This window comes from Python bivittatus, unplaced genomic scaffold (assembly GCF_059951505.1).
Source record: "Python bivittatus isolate LINGU-HERP-01145 unplaced genomic scaffold, Pbiv_v1 ctg000690_np1212, whole genome shotgun sequence".
NCBI classification, from domain to species: Eukaryota; Metazoa; Chordata; class Lepidosauria; order Squamata; family Pythonidae; genus Python; species Python bivittatus.
In genome coordinates, this window is record NW_028277096.1 from 8,057,015 (window position 1) to 8,078,864 (window position 21,850).

The following is a 21,850-nucleotide window of genomic DNA, read 5'->3' on the forward strand; positions in this document are numbered from 1 at the left end:
TTGTCAAGCAGGATATTGCTGCTGGTGGTTCTCAGTCTTGAACTCCATGTATGTCTTCTTGTATCTTGATGAGCAAAGATGGGACTCTTATTGTGTCTTCCCCATTTATTTTAGTGTATTGTGCCAACCCAGCCCATTGTTCAATTTATGAAACAGTATACTGTATCATTCCCCCTTCCCCCTGTTGTAATGATTACTGTTGTCCTTGACTGCCATGTGTATTTGTTAGTGGGTTGTTCTCTACTGAGTTTTAATTTTATGTTAGCTGCCCAGAGTCACTGTTGTGAGATGGATGGCTGTATAAATTGATTGAAATAAACAACTAAATAAATCTTTCCTGGTGGAAACATCTGACCTGAAGTGAGAAAACAAGCATACACTGTTTTTCCTGAAATCCAATATGCCACTGTATTTATTATCTTATGATTAAACATGCTAACCAGAAACCTGCAGCAACGGGACACTATATCCACACACTCAAAGCTTAATCTTTCTGTCTCTTCAGCAGCTCCTTCAAATGTTCAATCTGGGCACTGATGCAGCTCCTGGCGGTCCCTCCAGGGGAAGTGTACTGCTCCACGCTATGCTGGTGGTTGAAAACTTGTGAAACATCACTTGCCATCAGGGGGCTGGAGGGAGCAACAAGAAGAACCTTCAGTCAGATGTTACAGAAAGAGTGCCTTTTAAACCTAGCAATAAAAGCCAACTGTTGGGTTGCTTCTGTTTGTCACACATTCTAAGTGGCCAAGAAACACAGCGCAGGAGCTCTGCAAATAAGAACAGCTTTCATCTTCAATGGCTCCTACTAGATTCTTACAGAATGAACAGATTGCTATTAGCAAGGCAGGTGGACCAACATCCTACCCAACCTGTAAAGCAGAGGTATACAACTTCACATTCTAGGACACAGTTTTTCAACCTTAGCCACGTTAAGATGTGTGGACTCCAGCTCCCAGAATTCCCCAGCTAGCATGCTGGCAGGGGAATTCTGGCAGCTGGAGTCCACACTTCTTAAAGTTGCTAAGGTTGAAAAACTGTCCTAGAATCTCCTGCAGCCTCTCAAAGTACAGTCTCCTCAGCTCATCCCAAAGTGGTCACTAATTTGTAATTTTTAAGTAATAACTTTATCCAAGTTTCAGAGCAAATAAAATGAAACCGAAGTCAGGTTTTTGTCCTGGCTTCACCGATTTTTTGGATTGCAGCCCTTAGCATGCAGCTAAAAAGCCAAATGTGGCCCTCAGCCTGGCAACACAAGATAGTATACATGATTCCTCAGAACAACCCTGTGAGGTAGGTTAGGCTGATAGATAATGGGCCTTTCAGTGAACTTGAATTTGAATGTGGATCCTGGTAGTTGATCTAAACCAGGGTTTCTCAATCTTGGCAGCTTTCAGATGGGTGGACTTCAACGCCCAGAATTCTGGGAATTGAAGTCCACACAACTGAAAGCTGCCAAGGTTGAGAAATCCTGATCTAAACCCTCTACCACTTCAGCATTCACTACCAAAGATTGCTTACTTTCTCCCCTTAATGATCCTAGTTACTTATGACACCGTTTTCATCATTACTCTTCTGCCAATTAGGTTGTGCTACTAGTTCAGAGGATAATTTCAGACTGTCTTTTCCCCTTCCCTGGAAAAAAGATATGGAATTAATTGTGGGGTCTCAGAGGGTCACTAAATAGATGATAGCAACTCCATATCCATGAAAAGTCTTTAGCATTCCATAAATGTGACTTATCCCCATATGCATAGCTATAAGAGGTAGAAACATGGCTTCCTTGTTCCCAAAAGTTAAAACCATACATCATTCTGTATCTACTAAAGAGGAATCTTTAAAGGCTCCCAGAGCACGATACATACTGAATTCCCTTCAGGTCTTCCAAGGATAAATGGCTAAGAGTCATTCCTTTGCTCTCAGCTAAGCGGACTGCCTTCCCCACAACAGTGTGGGCTTGCCTGAACGGCACCTGGAATACACGGAGAACAAAATCAGAAGGCTTGGAGATTTTTCGGTCTAATCTTTATCCTCAAAAGTTCCCCAGTGTTCTTAAGCTGCCACCTCTGTGCTGACATTTCCAACCATTCCTGGACTACAGAATATGGCACAGACAGGAAATGCAAAACCCAGTTGGAGCACCATTTCTAAAAGCTGTTAGGTCCCAGCTGGCACAGTGTTTGAGTTGGGCGGCCCTATAAATCCATTAAATAAAATAAATAAATTACTGGATGCAGGCTACCAAGTTGTCAGCATAACCAGCAATCCCTTAGGCACAGGGGTTTTCTCTAAGATTGGTTCAGGGTGGTAAGAACGGGATGCCCAGCCAATTTCTTGCCCAGCTACATCCTGTGCCATTGGAATTATACTTTTGGCACATAGATATGAGTGATTCTGTTCCCTACGAGCTTGGATACTCACTCCTTTGCGCACCAAATAGTAAGCAAGATCTGTAGACAACATCTCAGGGCTCAGGGCTCTTTCCATGGCATCCCTGTTGATCTAGACAAATGAATAAAAGAGCGGTGAGAAGAAATCATGAATATCAGATGCTAGCTAGCCTGACAAAGTGAATGAATGTGTTTTTAACCATCATTAAAAAAAACCCTCCACATGGCAGTTAGGTTAAACTTGGCAAAAGCACAATAGGATTTCTGCTCCTTGAGTGTCAAAAGTAGTTTGTTCTAGGCTGGCATAAAGGGACAAGGATCTTGGAGATCCAGAGAAAAACCTTGAAGCCACTCCAGCCAATAGGATAACCCACCCTTTTGAAATGCTCACCTGGAGAGTGGAGATAACTCCAGTGGTAACCCTAAGCACGGTGTCCAGGGTATCAATCACATCAATCACAGCTTCTTTATCTTCCTATTTGTAAAAAAATGTTGAAAGAGAGTTACCAAAGAACATAATGGCTGGTAGGGGAAGAATATTCTGGGCAATCTGGCCTCAACATCTGGCATTTTGATGCATGAGGAGGTTGGTATACTATGGGGAGAAACTTTGTGCGGAGGCTGATGAACTATGGGGAGAAACCCACCTTTCCTACCTTATATAAGAGCTGTCTCCCTGGGTAAGACCCGAGGTCATCTTAGGCCAGTAACCAGTTTGCATTAATGACAAGGTCACTGTTCTTGGTAAACTCCAGTACTTAAGGATAAACCGCTTCCAAACATGGTAATTTTAATAATAACCACATGCAGAAGGATCATGAGGGGCCATGTCAGAAAAGTAATTCTATATCTGCTAACTCCCAAAGAAGCAGTATTCAGTGGTTGGATTCACAAAGTATGTTGAATGTGGGTACTAAATTAAGCTACTTTTTGAATTTGCAGTTTATATTGCATGATAAACTAACTAACCTGGTTGGGTTGCAACAAAAAGTTAACCAACCTTAGCATGTTATGCAAGTGCATCTGCTAGGATCTTTAACTAATCTGATTAAGCATGTTGTGTGAACACAGCCTATGCATGTCAGCTTGGACTAACCTAAGAAGGATCTCACTGTATCAGGTGACAGGATTCTCTGACAGTGGTAAATTCCCAAAAATGAAAATTATTTCACAACAAATTAAACTTTTACAATGGCAGCTGCCTTTGTTAACAAGAAGAGAAATGGAAGTAAAAATGAATTATGCAAAACAAAAGAATTTTGAATTTGCAAGTAAGCCGGGGAAATGGTTGGCATATAAACTAAATAAAGAAAAAGAGAAAAAATGATGTTAAAATTACAAGATGGAAATACTGTAATAACAGATAGTCTAAAGATGCAAAAAAATATTTCATCAATATACTCTAAATTCTATGAAGGAGAAGAAATTCCCCTGACAAAGGTTGATGAATATTTAAGGAAACAAAATTTACTGACGATCACAGAAAAGCAGAAACAATTAATGAATAGACCCATTACAATAAGGGAAGTTTATAAAGCTATAAAAAAGGTTAAAACTGGGAAAGTGCCTGGACAGATGGTTTACCAACCTCTTATTACAAACATTTTGAAGATGAACTATTACAACCTTTGCAAAACATGATGAATTCTGTTTTACAGACTGGAAAGAGACTGGATAGTTGGATGGAGGCTACTATAGCATTAATAATACCTAAGGAGGTCAAGACTTAACTTCACCAGAAAATTATCACCCGACATCATTACTGAATAATGATTATAAGTTATTTATGATTATTTTAGCTGAGAGAATGAAGATGTTTTTACAGGACTTTATTCATGAAGACCAGTGTGGGTTTTTACTTAAAAGACATCTGAGGGACAATATTAGAAATATATTGGATATTTTGGAATACTTAGAACAACATAGTGAAAAGCAAGTAGCATTGATTTTTCTTGATGCAGAAAAGACCTTTGATAATTTGAACTGGACTTCTTTGTTTAAAAATTTGAAAGAAATTCCCTTGGTGGGAATTTGATCAAATGGGTAAAATCAATTTATACCTCACAAAAGGCACAGATAATTGTGAATGGAGAATTAACAAAACCCCGTGAGATACAGAAAGGGACTAGATAAGGATGCCCCTCATCACCATTGCTATTTATTTTAGCTTTGGAAGTATTGAACAGAGATATGAGACTAGAGATGAGAGAATTGCTGGAGTGAAGGTTAAAAGAGAAACATATAAATTTTGGGTGTTTGCTGATGACAGCGATAATTTTAGAAGATCCTCTGGAAGGAATAGAAATATTTATGGAAAAACTAAAGGATTTTGGGGTGTTAGCTGGCTTTAAAATTAATAAACAAAAGACTGTTAACCAAGAATACGGAAATGGAAAAACAAAATGAACTGATGAAAAAAACTGGTTTTAAGATTGAGAAGAAAGTGAAATTTTAGTTAAATGGCTGGCTGAGGAATTCTGGGAATTGAAGTCCGCACATTTGAAAGTTGCTGAGGCTGAGAAACACTGCTCTAGGCTAGGAGGTGCCATAGGCTCGCCGGGTGTTTTCTGGATCTTATCAGCCCAAAGTCCACCTTTAGCCCATGTTAAATTAACTCAAATTAATTAACTCAAAGCCACTTGGATCCAAGCACTGCTCTTCTCTTGCAGCAGGAAGTTCCGGAATCACAACCACATAACCTGAAATCAACTGAATGTGCAGGGAAGCAGCAGCTAGAACAAGCACTGATGATCAGCTGGGAATATTTCTGTCTTAATCCCATGATTTACCTGCAGATCCTTGTTATAAGTGCTGGGAAGTCCTTTCAGAATCACAAGAAGTCCAGTAGCCTGCAAGGAAAAAGGAAACGGGAAGAGTATTTCATGTAGTGACAAGATACCTAATGTGTATAAATAAGCAAATGCACAGTGTTGGCTTTTTAAAAAAATAAATGAACAAAATTTTCCAAAGATAAACTGTATTTATTCTTATATATTTTAATCTGAGTGCATATGACTTCCTAGAGTTCTGGAGCAGTGTCTCTAAGCCAACCTGGCTGCCCCCTCTCCTACTTCATTCCTCTTTTCCAGAATTCCAAAAAGATCTGTTAAAATTCCAAGTTCTTGGCAATGTCAGCCTCAAGGGCAGTAAAATCTCCCCACCTTACTTTCAAGGCTCCAATCCCTTGTGCCTTGATCAACACTCTACTCCCCACCCTGCAGCTTCATGAATGCTCATTTCACCAGAAAACCTGCATTAGCTTTCTTTCCAGCAGTGGACTCCCCCTTGCTCCATCCCCAGTTCACACTGAATATTTAAACAGTTCATTTAAAAATCTAGCAGCTGTATTTGCATAGCATCCTAATGCTCCCTCCCTCCCTCCCTTCCGGTTTATGTGTCAAGACTAACCATCTCCTTTGCAAACATCTCCCTGGCTCACTAACACATTTCCACCAACTCAATGTTAATGACGTCTGAGCACTTACCCTTCCAATCACCCGGCCAGCCTTGCTGCGGATCAATTCAAGGCTGTCCGGATTTCTTTTCTGGGGCATCAGGCTGCTCCCAGTGCTTTAATCAGAAACAAAAATGTCATGACGTATCTGCAAAAGTCTCAAGCTTCTAATGCACAAGCAATATCTAATTTTGCACTACTAGCATGAATTCACAAATTTTCTGTTCAAAGGGAAGGTGGGGTTATTTATTTATTTATTTGCTTTCCAACTGAAAAGGGTGCTAGAAGAAATGCCATGGTGCACAGATCTCTGGCCGTACCTACTTGGCTCACTGTTGTTTCACATGAACTGAGGACACATCCTGAACACAAGCATGTACCAGTGAAACAATACAGGGTTATCAGGGAAGTGGGGGGTAGGCTGACATTTAGAAAACTTTTTTAGTAGTACAACTTCAGGTAATATGATCTGGAGGAATGGTCCTTTCCATTTATCAGCACATGGGAACCTGTTCACTCCCAAACCAAGGGATGCAACACATTGACATTCTTATTTTTCTGGAAAGGCATAAATACAGATAGTCCTTGCTTACTGACCACAATTGAGACTGGCAACTCCATTGCTAAGCACTGTGGTTGCTAAGCGAAAATGCATGTGACTGTGTCAGACTTACGACCTCACTTCCATTTCTGTCATTATACGAATCAGTGCAGTCGTTCAGTGAGACATCACATGACCACAACTTGCAATTTCACTTCTATGTTCTCCATTAATTCTGCTTGTTGGAAGCTGGTTGTGAAGCTTGCAAATGGCAATCAAGTGACCATGGGATGCTGCAACAGTAATAAAGGCGAGGATTGGTCGCAAGGCTGTTTTTTTTAATCATTGCAATTTCAAATGGTCACTAGATGAGGCAGTTGGTAAAGGACTACCTGCATGTCTTTTCAACTTGATTTTTCAAATTGCTTCTGTTTCCTGAGTGGTTTTATTATTAAAATGTTATGTGCGATGTTCGTTTGATTCATTTTATTCAACTGTTGCAACAGCACCTTGGCTTCTCAGTGGAAAGGCAATTAAAAAATGAATATAACTGGAGGAACCCTGGATAGGGGTGGTCATGAATGCAGTAACAAAGTTACTGGACTCTAGAATGAGACTGCTAGGACAAGGTCCTGAAAGGATGGGAGATGCCCCAAAATTACCAATATGCATCGGAGAGAGTGACGAATCCAAACTCCTTTGTGTTATAGACAATCAGATCTTCAGATAATCTGCTCAGGTGAATCATGATCATGGAAGAAATATAAAGAAACTCCACTGATAAAAAGAAGAGAAGGGAAAAAGAGAGAGGAAGAAAAGTCTAAATTTTGTTCCTGAATTATAAGCAAAGTATGCTGCCCTGGCTAGAAACAATCATTGCCTAATCCAGGGGTACAAGATTTTAAAAAAACCCTAATAACATTCCTTTTGCAGCCCCAGAATCTCCAGTGTGGGTGAGGACTCCCCAGTCTTTGTTCTGGGGAGACTGGAGGGTTTTTAAGGGATGAAATGAATACCTTAAGCCCCTGTAAGACTTAATGCATTCATTTCACCCTTTAACTCACCCATCAAAATCAGAACCACATAGCATCCTGGCCCACTTATTTGGGGTTTGCAGTTTTTGACCTACTGTGCACTGCTTAGCCCTTGGGACGATGACATATGCACACCCCTGTTCAGCTCCTCCTCTTTTTTGTAATCCTATTACTTTGCAACTTTCCCTACCAAACCCTGCCCCAAGGAAGCAAAAAACAGGGTACCTACCCACAAAGTCTCGATCACTCACTGCATCAATGCTGTTGATGCTGATGCTGGCAAAATCCAGTTCTGTAGTGAAAAAAGGAAAAAAAATATCAAAGGATACAGTTAGTTCTGGGGATTATGGAAGTAGGACTCCAACATTTCTGGAGGGTTCAAGGTTAGGGAAGGAAAGTCAGGTTTTTCAAAGGTTCTGTTGGTAGCACGCAGGTCTCTACATACTGGCATCTAAGGCCAAACAGTCATGAAGCTATTCAACAGAAGAAGTATATTCTGGGTGTATAACAGAACTTTATCCCAGCACTGTCCACAGGTGGGGTCAAAAATCTACAGATGCACAAAAGAGGCAGGGCTTTGATCATGACACTGAGCCTACCATTTTGCTGATTTTGACCCCCTGCCAATTCCCATGGACTATTTCCTCATGAATGAACATATGTAACCTGTCCTCATACAACTCGAAGAAAGAAGCAACACTTCTTTCCAGGACTAATACCTCCGCATGTCTCCATGCTTGAGCCCAAGAAATTCTCTTGTTAGGAATTTTAACCCCACTCCCATGAAACTATTTCAAGAACAAAGTCCCAAATGGCTCTGGAAGTGCTTAAAGCAGGGTTGGAGAACGAGTGGCCCTGAGATGCTACAGATCTAGCTTTCTTGACCAGTGATCATACTTGTGATCATGGAAGACCGAGGACTTGGTTTGGAAACCACTGCTGTTAAACATCAAGAATTATGTCCATCACTCTGTGTGAGAACTTCAAAACAGTCATGCCTAACTCTTGACCTCATTTCATTTGGCAATCTGCACATCCCTTTGCCTTCTGGACATATTTCAACTCCTTATTCAAGCAGAGACATACAACTCACCTCGGCGGAGCAGTTCACGGTCCAGACCAAATGGGTTGCCAGCCAAAGCCCCACTGCAACAGAGAGAAAGGTTAGAAGGAATCCCTAAAATACCCACAAGCAGACTCCAAAGTGGGGAAAAGACATCTCAAAGAGACGAGATGGCCCAAATTGCATACTCCAGATCAATATTTCTCAATCTTGGCAACTTGAAGATGTGAGGACTTTTTCCCAGAATTCTCCAGCCAGCTGCTGACTGGAGAATTCTGGGAGTTGAAGTCCACACATCTTCAAGTTGCCAAGGCTGAGAAACACTCCTCCAGATCCTCTGTAAGGTTCCACAATGATTGCACAAGGTAAGTTCCCCCAGCAGCATCCTATGGAACTAAGTCAGAGGACATATGTCAGGCCCAGACTGGGCTTGGACATCCAGGTCAGGAATCTTAAACTGCTCCCTCCATTTCCCCACACCTTTATTCCATTTCCTCCATATGAATGACTAAGTGGTGAAGCTCTTGGATAGTATTTCATTATTAATTATAATGCATCTAGGCCTTCTCTAGTGATTTCCCTTAAAAAAATTTTTAGTCAATCTTCCTGTTTATAAACCAATATCATACATCATCCTTGCCACTATGATTATCTCAAGGCTAACAGACCAAGGAAATAATGTTTCATGGCATATTTTCCATGGTGGCCCAACCTGATACTTCTACCTATAAGTAATATTGTTTGTAGAGAAAAATAAAGGAAGACCTCTCTGCCATCAAGGTTATTTTCCCTACTATTAAGGAAAATAATACTGTATTGCCAAAGGCAGATTTTGTCATTAAAATGCTATCATCATCATTTGGAAGTAGTTTCTATTAGCTTCTGTTACTATTTCCCACATAAGAAATATAATATTTCTTATACAACAATATTTTAAAGGTTAGAGGTGACTTTTTTCAATTAAATGAAGCAAAGGATTGTACAGTGAGAAGCCAGAGGAATGTCAAAGGTTGATGGCTGCATTCATGCCCCCCTCCCCCACTCCTTTGTCCTTCTGCTTTGGGGCAAACCAGCCAAACTATGATTCTCTTGCCAATCTGTGTGATGTAAGTTTTTATTTGATTGCATATGCCTATCTCTGGAAACCAAGTTGAATGCAATAACAGACTAGCTAAATTGAGTGCTTGACTTTGCAAATAAGATGAGGGAAGCATTATTATACTTTTCCTCACCATACTAAGATATCGGTTTAGATATGTTAATGGCAAGTTAGTTTGGTCTCTATTGGCTCAGAAACAATTTCTGGGGGGTGGGGTAGATTTTACCTTCCCAAAGGCAGAACGTTGATCCTTTTCTTTGCCTCAAAGAGACGCTCATAATCTCTGGCCAGAGCAACAGCATAGCTGTTGGAAATTAAGAAAGAAAGAAAGAAAGAAAGAAAGAAAGAAAGAAAGAAAGAAAGAAAGAAAGAAAGAAAGAAAGAAAGAAAGAAAGAAAGATCCTTTTGTTAGAGAATTTTAATAGGTGCAGCTAATAGAAAATCTTTACAGCAGCAAATATTGTTCCACATTGTTCCTGGGCACATGAATGTATGGACTGCAGAGTTTTATGTAAAAGTATTAACTTGAATAGTGTACATGGGATGTAAGCCCTTCCCAAGGAGAGGGAGAAATAGCCATGCTAAGCATTCAGTGTAAGCATGAAAATAATTCAAATGTCTAAAAGGAAAAATGGACGGGATCTGAGCTGTTATACCTCTTGAATCTGGAAGTTCAATTCCAAACCAAAAGCAGATGTCTATGCTTTTAGCATTACAAGGTGCTCTGCCTATGTTCAGATGCAACCTTTTCTTTTCCACTTTCATGGGACACCAGCTGTTGTAGACAGATTTCAATTTATAGCAATAGTGGCCATAACTTGTTTAGATGTAAGCACTGACAGAGGTTACCTCTAAAAGTAGTAGAGGATTGGTTACCTGAGTAAAAAGTGGCTCCATCTGATTGGCTGAGCTCTTTGCAGGTGAGTGTAACCAGGAAATATCACCTCCATTTCACTACAATAGAACAAGCAGACCACAAAGTTACAAATTTGCCCTTCATTTTAACAACAGAGGAGACAAATGAAGAGAGAGATGGGGGAAAAAAATTCCAAGTTATTTATGAAGCTAATGGTCCCGTCACAGGACATTGATAAGGACAAACGTGGTTTCATAATGGATGAAGGAATTCACATAAGAAAAAGATATCCATAAATATCAATTGTCACATTCTGTCACCACAAACAGAAACAATATCCAAATTACTGGGAGAAAGCAATAAGGCATTTGTGCCTATTAACTGCTTCCCATGATCGATGCCAGGTCATACTCAAAAAACAAAAAGATTTACCAGGTAGTGACTAGGTCTTAGTAAGCTGGGTCAGAGGGCACCTATACTCCCTATGCAGTTGTCCAGCATCCTTTTATGGTCCCCTGGAGCCCCTTGTTTCAAAGAGAGCCCATTTGGTCTGCTCTGGAGGGATGCTAAGAGGCAAACCCTTATCCCTGTTCCTTACTTGTTACTGGAGGGCAGCCCTTAGAACTACACAAAGCCCAGTGTGGCCCTCCAACCAAAAAAGCGTTGCACGTGCCTGAGCTATGTGATGAACCTAATTCATGCAGAATAAGTATGCTTGCATTTTTTTTTTCATTTTGGATAGTCAAATGGAATCTCCATGTAGCGTAGGACAGTGTTTCTCAACGTTGACAACTTTAAGATGCGTGGACTGCCAAGCCCAGAATTTCCCAGCACCAGGAGAAGCATATCAGAAACCTGGGGCAAGCTAGAACTTTCACTGTCTGCTTTTGGGGCTTCCTGGAACCATTGGTCTGTGGGAATTGATGACAGGAAAGCTCATGGGGCTGGTAGTCCTCATAACTAAATGGAGCCTCCATGAACAGAGACTGTACATCTGGTTTCAAAGACTTGGTGCTTTGCTTGCAGGCTACCAGAAGAATCTGGTCAGCCACTGGGGGAAATGAGATGGTTGGACAAGATTCCTCATGCATTTCCTCATGCTTTTAAGTAGGGATAATACAAGTGAATTGGGGCTTATTTCAATGGTTGAGGACTAAGGGGGATTAGCTAAAGAATTCACTAGGAATGTTACTGGAAGCATGATGATGATGGAAAAGTGGGAGAGACCACTGGGCTCAGGCAGGTGCTCTTGAACCAGAAGCTGTAACCCACTAGGCTTAAAAGAAAGAGCCATGCTTACGTAGAAGCACGTTCCATCAGGGTCCGAATGAGCTGTTGGAGGTGAACGGACAGCATTGCGATGGAGCTCCTCATAAACAGCCTCAGATCAGTCACTATCTGAAAGAAAGGGACACATTTGGCTTTTCAAAAAGGAGTCCCAAAGCCATCCACTGGAGGTGTGATCTCCTTTGCAAAGGATGCTCAGAGGATTATTTACGTTCTTGGGGGAATACAGTTCAAATGGCAAGTAATGTCTGAAGGCACCATTTCAATATTCCTACAGCATGTCTAGAGATAGTGGCTGAATTTAACTGCCCTAGCAAGGATCTATTCTCTGTATAATGAAGCCTCATTTTAATGGACTCCTGTGTCCCTTATTCTGGAATGTCAGTTAAAGCAGAGAATAAGGCTTCTTGGGCATTTATATCATTTGTGTAAAGACATCATCATGCAGATGATAGCACCACCATCAAAATGTCATTTGTTGCATGCAAAGTCCAGTGTATCGTAGCTTCTGTCACTACAAATACAAAGCGGTAGTCATGAGTTGTGGAGGAGGGCAGGAATGTTTAATAACTCTGCCTTCTGCATCCTGCAAGCCACCATTGATCAGATGCAAGATGTAAAAGGTAAAGGGAGAATTTATTTGAAACTCCTCTTGTAAGCTGGTTAAAACTATTGCTTAAGATCAGATTTTTCTGCCAGATGAATGTCTAACCAAAATGGAACTACAGCTAGACACAACTATATCATACGCACTGAAGTCTTTTCAAATTTATTTCACCTCCAACATAAGTTTTTAAACTAATGTGGGGGAGTCCAAAAAACTTTAAATTTGGTGTTCTTTAACACTTTGGAATAACTCAGATTCTCAAGATATTCCAATTATCATCTACTTTATTTGCATAGGAATATGAAACAGAAAGGGGGTAAAACACAGAAATGGCAACATAGCTAAAATTATTTTGAAACCATTCAGGTTTTTCCTACTTGATCATTCCTGCTTCGTCCAGTGTGAAGCTTTCCAGCCACCTCACCAATCAATTCCTGAAAATAAAAAGAAAGGTTTCATTCTCCAATATTTCTAAGAAATCTGATCCTATAAGTAGTTACGTGGTTTGACTATTTACATTTCCAAGATTAATCCACTGAAACCATGTAGATTTCTCAGAGCAAAGACTGTCTTCAATATTTATTAAGTGAGGTGATTATTATTATGAAAACTAGCTCTTTGATTAGTGATTTTAGGTATACTTATATTTAAAAATGTATTGAGCACCGGTAGGCACAGATTCTGTTCTTCTAGATTAATTGGGATCATTTATTTATTTATGGATTTATACCCTGCCTTTACTGTGTACAACACAAGGCTGTGTACATAATGCTCCTTCCTCCTACTTTCCCAACAACTACAACCCAGTGAAGTGGGTTGGATAAGAGAAAGTGACTGGCCTAAAGTCACACAGCTGGCTTTCATGCATAAAGGAGAACTAAAACCCATGTTCCCCTGATTTCTAATCCAGCACCTCAACTACTACCCTAAACTGGCTCACAAAAATTTATCTCACCCCCATAGTGCTCTTTTTCCTTGCATGAAGGTGTCCACCCCTTGTTATCCCTTTGATTCTACTCTGTCATCATTTTTTTTCCCTGGAACAGTTTGAATGTTTATGAACACTCCAAGTCAGCCCAACTACTGAAGAAAGTTACAGTCACCCTTCAAATCAGAATGTTTCAGTTAAGCAGATAAATCAAACAAACCTTGAGTCTGCGTTCAACGGTGGTGTGGATGTCCTCATCAGTTCTGGTGAACATCAAGGTGCCTTTGGTACACTCATCAGAAATCTACAACAGCAGCAGCCAAAGAAAAAGTTGCTTAGTAATTAACAGAACTTCCTAGTTGTCTGAAAAAAAAAAAGGAGGCTCAATGGATCATTCATGGGTTTAATAGCAAGGTTCAAAGCCTGCACTTAGAAGTCCTAATCTTCTTGGCAGAAATCTGGCAGTAATAGCTATGCATGTGATACCGTCAGCACAATGCAGCACTTAGCAACCTTCCAGATGTGTTAGGACTGCAATTCCCATAATTCTCAGCCTAAACTGAAACGGTGTGCTCAGTATTCCTAGACTTTGGACCAGATTAACCAAGAATTATATTGGGCTGTTTCTCTCAAAGTTTTATTCCACACACCCAAGAGAAAAGAGCCCCAAAGAATCCATTTTGCAGAATCCTTTTACTTAAAGCTGAGACGTTCCATGTATTTAAGGCTACCTTTACTTCGAGTTCTTTCTATCCCTATCACAGCTTTACCTTCTCTAATCCACTGATGATCTTCTCCATTTCAACTTTAGACAGAATTCCAGCCTTTTCCAAAGCTTTTGCATAAGCCATGCTTCCGCAGATATCAAATTCCGACAAGCGCTTGTCAACATTGATCGAAGCGTTAAACTGTTCCATGATGGGATCAATACTTCCCATTATCCTTCCTCCATAAAGTTTATCACTCTAGGATGGGGAGAAGGGGAAAATAATGTCTCATACAAGTTAACATTAACTTCTTCCAATTGCATGTTTGTGTACCAGCCCGAGCATTTCTGGACCTGAGGGGAAACAGATGATGCCTTCAACCCATGTCATGGATAAACGCTGTCTGGCTAATTTATTTATGTATTTATGTATTTATGTATTTATTTATTTATTCGGCTTGTATGCCACTCATCTCCCCCACGGGTTACTCTGGGCGCCTCACAATAAAAAAGAAAAAACACAATTCTCTCCAAGATGGCTAAAAACTATAAATAATTAAAAAACATATTAAAATGCCCTTAAAAACCTCCTCTAATTTTGGCCCTATAAAAACCTGTAAGATGCTGGGGGGGGGCAACCCATCATCCCACCAGCCATCTCCACAGGTGCGGGCCCCCCTCTGGCCCCCAGGCCTTCTGGCAAAGCCAGGATTTAATACCTTTCCTGAAGACCATGAGGGAGGGGGCACACTGGACCTCAGGTGGCAGGATGTTCCATAGGGCGGGCGCTGCAGCAGAAAAGGCTCTCTGCCTAGACCCCACAAATCGAAATTCCCTGACTGGTGGGGTCTGCAACCTGCCCCTTCTGCTGGACCGAGTGGGACGGGCTGAAGTGACCAGGGCGAGGTGGTTCCTCAGATAACCTGATCCTGTGCCATGAAGGGCTTTATACCTGAAGACAACATCTATCACCTAAAGCTGTTGGAATATTCTTGATAGATCCATCTGGGTGACATTATTATTATTTATCACTTCCTAATAGGTTAGCATGCTATCTATACTATCTTTGAGATACGGTTTCTCCCCCTGTCAACCCTCACAGTCAGTTCAGCTTGCTGTGAATGTTTTATTACAAGGGCACTTTAAACAGATCACAAGTATATTTGGGGGGTGGGGGATACTTATACATCCACACCACATATTGCCAAATATTAGGACTGTCCTTGTGTGGCTGGCAACCTGAGGAAGCAGAAAGTTTCAGTGTGGTGGCTACTGATGGGCTTCTTAGAAACTGAGAAAGTAAATAATGACTTGCAAAACATCATGAGCGTAGAACATCTGCTCATTCCTCCATTACCATAAAAACAGTTACCATACCCCATGATTGTTACTGCAAAAATTAACAAGTCCTCATCTTACTGAATTTAGAGATTAAAGTCAAGATCTTGGGAATAGAAAAAAAGATTCTCACAAATTCCTCTATAATCAATGTATTGAAAGGGGAAAGGGATTAGGTTACAGCAATCTTGGGAACTGGATATTTTCATTATAGTACTCAATCTGTTATGGTGAGGACTCCTTAATTTTGGTAAAAATACATAATGAACAGAGAAGATGGTTAACCCTATTTCTAATAATGGAGGGATCTGCAGATATTCTGGGTTAGTAATATTTTGCACACCATTATCTACTTCCTCAGGTTCTGAGAAACCCATAACACTGGCCTACAAGAAAATGATGATCATATATCTAGTCAAATTATTAAAAAGGCCTCCCCTATTAACCAGACATTGGAATCCTATCATTTTTAACACATGGCACTGTTTTAGAACATTTATTTCTCATTTTTACTCATGTAGGAAGAATTCCTTTTCTGACATAATTTGCCATGTATGTACCACCTAAAAATATTGATATTTATTTTTCACTTATTTAATTTGTAAAGCCACCCACTTGCCAAATGGCTCTGATAATACTGCTTTTATAACAATTGTTTTTTATCTTTTGTGTGGGTACACATAAAATTCATTGGTTGTATTCACAGTTATAGACCTTGTGGTAAATGTAAATGTAAATTTGGTTAATTTAATCTTGGTTAGATTTTCTGTGGCTTAATAAGCTTATATGATTAATTTATGGTTCAGCACATAGTGTAATTCATAAAATTGGTTCATTCAGGAAACAGATTGATTCAGCCAGTCAACTAGGATTTCCCTGATCATCTAACAGGTCCTCCTATTACAGATACAGAATTCTGAAGTCAAAAAGAGCAGGATCTATGCTCAAACCAGTTTTTCTTCCACAGTAGAACTTTTTTTTCCTTAAAAAAAGGTATTTATTCAAATCTATGACTGGAGTTCAACTATTCCACCCACCCCCCCACCCCACTCAAGATTCTCCTTCTATGTAGGACTCTGGCAGGATATTGATTGATGGCAATCAGGTCACTGGCAGCATATAGTTGGTTCATTTTCAGTGATATGCTCAGTATATTGCTGCAATTCCAAAAGGCCTTCCGTCAGCACAATTCTGGTGTAGCTGTAGCCCTGTTTTCTCAAAGCAAACATGAAGACAGCATGTGATGCTTAAGAGCTAGTCAAAGTTCACTGGTCAGAAGATATGGTTTCTGGGCCAAAGGAAGGTTAAATCTTCATCCAGAAGTTTTTTTGGGGGGGGGTCATTTCTTCAAATGAGGCCAAGAATTCATTTTAATGTCATATTTGCCACTTCTAAATGCTTTCTGCTCAGGACAGGAAGTGGATCAGAAACAATTTAACACAGATTGCCAATTTTAGCTAAGTAAAGAGATATTGTGAAATTGGAGGCTTGGCAAATCCCAAAAAAGAATCATTTGTCCCTTATTCTGTTATAACTTTTCAGGGAATGAGGGTTTAATTTTCATGGTAGGGTCCTATTATCTATACATATTTTTTTTGTTAGGGGATAACAATCATAGAATAATAGGATTGGAAAGTATCTTGAAGGTCTTCAACCCCCTATTCTGGGCAAGAATTCTCATACCATCCCAGACACATGGCTGTCTAACATTTGCTTGAAAATCTCCTGTGATGTAACACCCACGGCTCTAGGAGGCAAATTGTTTCATTGCTTAAGCGCTCTCAAGGTCAGGAAATTCTTCCTTATTTTGAGTTTGGATCTCCTTCTGTAAAGTTTCCACTCACTGGTTCTTGTCCTACCTTCAGGTGCTATGGAGAATAAATCCACACCCCCTTTTCTGTGACAGCTCTTCAAGTGTTGGAAGATTGCTATCAGGTCTCCCCCTAGCCTTCTCTTTTTAAGGCTAAACTTCAAACATTCTTCATAAGATTTAGCTTCCAAGTCCCTCACCATCTTTGTTGTTCTTCTCTGCACCCCTTTCCAGCTCATCAGTGTCCTTCTTGTATTGTGGTGACCAGAACTGAATGCAATATTCCAGGTGCAATCTGACCAGTGCAGCATAAAGCAGAACGATCACTGCCCATGATCTTAAGATCATGCTTCTGTTGCATTATCTCTTTTGCTAGCTGCAGCACTTTGTTGGCTCATGAGTAATCTATGGTCTGACAAGACACCCGATCCTTCTTACAAATACTACTGTCAAGACAGGTACCTATCTTGTACCTGTGTATCCACCTAAGTGCAGAGCCCTACATTTCTTACCACTGAACTGCATTTTGTTGGATATGGCCAAGTGTTCAAATCTATCAATAGCCTTTTGAACCCTGAATTTGCCTTCTGAAGTATTAGCAGTCCTCCACCACCCAGCTCTGTACTGACCAAAAATCTGATTAGCATTCCTCCTATCCCCTCACCTAAGTTTTTTACAAAAATATCTGAAGAGCACTGTACTCAGGATAGGACCCTGAGATCCCCCTTAGATGCCTTCCTCCATGTTGGTATGATATCATGAAGGACCAAGCTTTGCGCACAGTTGTTCAATCAGCTGAAAATTCATCTGTTACTAGAACCATCCATCCCACATTATTACATTTTACTAAGAAAGATGCTACGATCAAGTTAATCAAATGCCTTCTGAAATCTAAGCACATTGCATCTATAGCTTTCCTTTGAGTTATTAATCTAATCACTTTGTCAAAAAGAGCAGTAAGATTTGTCTAGCGCGACCTGTTTTTTATCAGAGTCACACTGACTTCTAGTAATCTTGGTCCTCTCTAAGTGCTTGCCACCTACTTCCTGATTATCTTTTCTAGGATTTTCCCAGGTATTGATGTCAAGCTGACCAGTTTGTAATTTCCTGAGTCTACTTTTTCCCTTTTTTTAAAGATAGGAACAAAATTAGCTCCTCTTCAATCTTCTGGCACTTCCCCTGTCCAACAGGAGTTATTAAAGACTACAGTTAGTGGTTCTGAGATCACATCTGCCATTTCCTTTAGTATTGGGGATATAATTCATCCAGGTCCAGAGACTTAAATTCATTCAAAGCAGCTAGGTGTCCTCTCACCAATTCCTTACCTATTTTGGCCTACATTTCCCTTCTACTCCCCCATGGTGTGGCCTTTGAGAGATTGGACCACTTTTTCCTTTTGTGAAAATTGGATGGAATTTAGGAATTAAGCAGTTCAGATTTCTCCCTGTTGCTGTCACTATCTCGCTATCTTTTCCACTCAGACTGACTGGTTCATTAACTTTCTTTTTGTTCTACACATACTTAATGAATTCTTTTTTCTTATTTTTGGCATTTTTTTTGCAAAGCCTCAGCTCATTCTGAGCCCTTAGGCTTCCTGACCCTATGCTTAAGAATTTGGGCTATTCCTTAATATTCTGCTTTTGTTATATGCCTCTCTTTCAATTTTTTAAACTTGTTTTTTTTTTTGTTCCTCAGTTTATCAGAGAACTTTTTAATGTAACCACAGCAGTTTCTTTCTACTTGGTATCATTTATGCTTGGGCCTTAATTATTTCATTTTTCATAATTTCCTAACTTTCCTGAATTTTTTCCCTTTAGGACTTCCATATGGAATCCTTCCTATTTTCTCCCTTGGCTTATTGAATCAGCTTTCTTGAAATCTAGAATACTAATCTGACTACCTTCTGTTCTTCCCTGCCTCCCATATAGTGAATTCCAGACTGACATGTCACCCTTGCCCAAGGTCCCTACAACTTCCTCAACCATTTCTTCCCTGTTAATAAATACTAAGTCCAGTATGGCTGACCCTCTCGTTCCCTCCTCCAATCTTTGGATGATGAAGCTGTCTGCAAGGCATATCAAGAACCTGTTGGCCCTCCCCCTCACCATAGACTTTGATTTCCAGTTGATGTCTGGATAGTTGAAATTCTCCACTACCGCAGTGATATGTTTCTGGAACATCTCAGCCATCTGATTTGCAATCTTCAGTCCCCAAACGATTGGGAGTTGGAATCTAAAGCCCTAGTTCATGTCCCTCTTGATTTCTACAACTCCAGGAATATATTATATGGAACTGCTGAATGGGCTTGCATGACATGTTTGACAAGGCAGTTTAAAGACTTAGTGTGGCTATATTTGCACCATATGCAACTTGACTAATCTTTCCGCAGTTAGCTTTTGGTGCTATGTCTGATATGCAAATCAGCTTTTTTGATTCATATATACTTCAGTATATGTGTGAATGCAGAATATGAGTTGAGTAACCAAGTTAAGATGTACAAACACAACCTCACAGAATAAGCAGTGATTCATCCAGCCCAGCATTTCTCTACAGTACTTACTAGCAATGTTCTTCAGTAAAGAAGAATTTTTACTTATGCTAACTAATCTTTTAAAACTGAGGGAAAGACACTAGGAATCTTCTGGTGGCAGGGCTTGTTCTCGGCCCCTGAGCTATTGACCCTCCAATATAATATGCATGAATGAATGCTTTACGTCAGCTTTCACCAACTTGGCAACTCTCCAGATGTGTTGGACTACAGCTCCCAGAATTCCTAGCAAAGCCATGCTTCCATGGCTGTGAAGAATGTCTTTTAACTAATCATCAGACAACTGGTGCCCTAACTCCCATATATTCCTCTGTGACCTTCAGTCCTTCATTCCACCATTCTTTCTTAAACAGCTTTCTGCTCTTTTCCTTTACTTCCTTTTGTGCCTGGAACTCATATATAAAGAACCTGTTTCCTTCAACAATGTTCTCAAAACTCCAGATTTTCCAATAAGAATTTGTTTAATTACCTCCCCAGATGTTCTTTTCTACTTGCAATAAACTCCCAAGTACACATTAACTGCATTTCCATCTAATTTCTCCCACTCATAAAATGTTAGAATGAAAGCTCCTTGGGGTCAGGGGTGTATTTCTTACCTTCTCTGCTGTATTATAAAGCACCTTTTTCATTGCTGAAGCATTTTTCAAGATGGGATTGCCAAAATGTTAATGATTCAGCCTTAGACTTTTTTTAAAAAAAAAGTACATTTCACGTACTGGCTAACCAGCATATCCAAAAGATTTTTTCCCCCAGTTGGATGCCCTTCAGTTGTTAATAACCCAGTTAGCATGGGAGATTATGGGAACTGAAGTCCCACACAGCTAGAGGATATCAAGTTAGAGAAAAATATTCTACAATCTAAAAACATTGGAGCTTCCAGTACAAATAACAGCTGCTAAAAAAAATCCCTAATTGGACTGGAGCAAATCCACCACCTAGTTCTTGCCTCTGAAAGAGAATAGCAGATCCCTGTAGGAGCTTATAGATACAGCACGTAATAATAGTGGTGTCCTATTTGCTTATTGAAGGTAGAAATGCAGTGCTTTATGCCAGTGTTTCTCAACCTTGGCAACTTTAAGAGGGGTGGACTTCAACTTCCAGAATTCCCCAGCCACCAAGCTGGCTGGGGAATTCTGAGAATTGAAATCCACCCCTCTTAAAGTTCCTAAGATTGAGAAGCACAGCTTTATACCATGGCACTTTCCTTTAGGTAAAATAACTTTATAGTAATAACTCCAAAGGAGGGAGGGGAAGCATAATGAGATACCCACTCTGAAGCCCTCAATAAACCCCACAAGTGGCTCCAGATCAATTAACTCCAAGCAGAACCTGTCCAACCTCTGAAATATTTCTCCATCCCCATTTTTCCTACCCCACGAAAGTCCCCTTGGGGCAGGAGAGGAGGTAGCCCAGGTCGTTTCCAGCCACCAACATGTCCAAGGGGATGGGAGAGAGAAGACTTCAGACGCCCACTCACCTCCGATGCCATGTCGGACGATTCTGATTTTCTTCTTTCTGGTCTTTGCAAGGACCGTGGAAAACCTGTAAAATGGGGGGAAACGATTATTGCAAACAAGCGGTGAGTTAACCTGACCCGCAAAGGCAGGCAGACACGCACACAGTCGCTCGCTCGCTCGCTCCCAAGAGATCCCTGCCAGTGGGTCGTGCAAGATCCGCCGGGGCGACCGACCCACCACCGCACTGCAACCCGATCAGCCGCTTCAGCCTCAGTCAGCTCACCTCCCGCGTATCCAACGAACCAGCCAGCCAAACTCCCCTAACTCCAGCCTGCGAAAGGTCTCCTTTTCAAGGGGTCCCCACCAACAGGCCACGCCCCCAGGGGCGGGGTTTGCTTCCAGCTGGGATGCCCTGCCCATCTGCCCTTCTGTGGCCCCTCCCACACCAGTGGGATTCTACCCCCTAATAGGACTCCCCGTTGCTTATTTTTCACGTTCTCCCGATCCTAAGAAATTATTTAAGACCTTACTGATCGGGATACTGAGTTTTAGATTAATAACAGAAAGGTGCTGCCTATGTGGTATTTTGGACACACAGAAATCATAAAAGTAATATATTTTGGATAGTTTTATCTGGCCAGATTTCTGCAATGCAGGACACAAGAGGGCTACAGACTGTAACATCCCAGCTAATCATTTTTATTTGGCTATTGATGTTTTCTTTTCTTTAAAGAA

General features: G+C 40.6%; 1 protein-coding gene across 1 annotated transcript; it reads right to left on the reverse strand.

The window, feature by feature from the left end:
• Nucleotides 1-388: 388 nt before the first annotated feature.
• On the reverse strand, nt 389-21,478 carry ASL (argininosuccinate lyase). The gene is made up of 17 exons (XM_007429674.3): nt 21,399-21,478; nt 21,136-21,200; nt 14,027-14,221; nt 13,477-13,560; nt 12,706-12,762; nt 11,735-11,832; nt 10,455-10,532; nt 9,805-9,882; nt 8,510-8,562; nt 7,646-7,708; nt 7,045-7,159; nt 5,873-5,957; nt 5,177-5,236; nt 2,779-2,862; nt 2,419-2,499; nt 1,863-1,969; nt 389-629 (listed from the first exon to the last, which is right to left on the reverse strand). The coding sequence occupies exons 2-17, from the start codon at nt 21,145-21,147 to the stop codon at nt 485-487; spliced, it is 1,395 nt and encodes a 464-aa protein (XP_007429736.1). The 5' UTR covers nt 21,148-21,200; nt 21,399-21,478; the 3' UTR covers nt 389-484.
• Nucleotides 21,479-21,850: the final 372 nt, after the last annotated feature.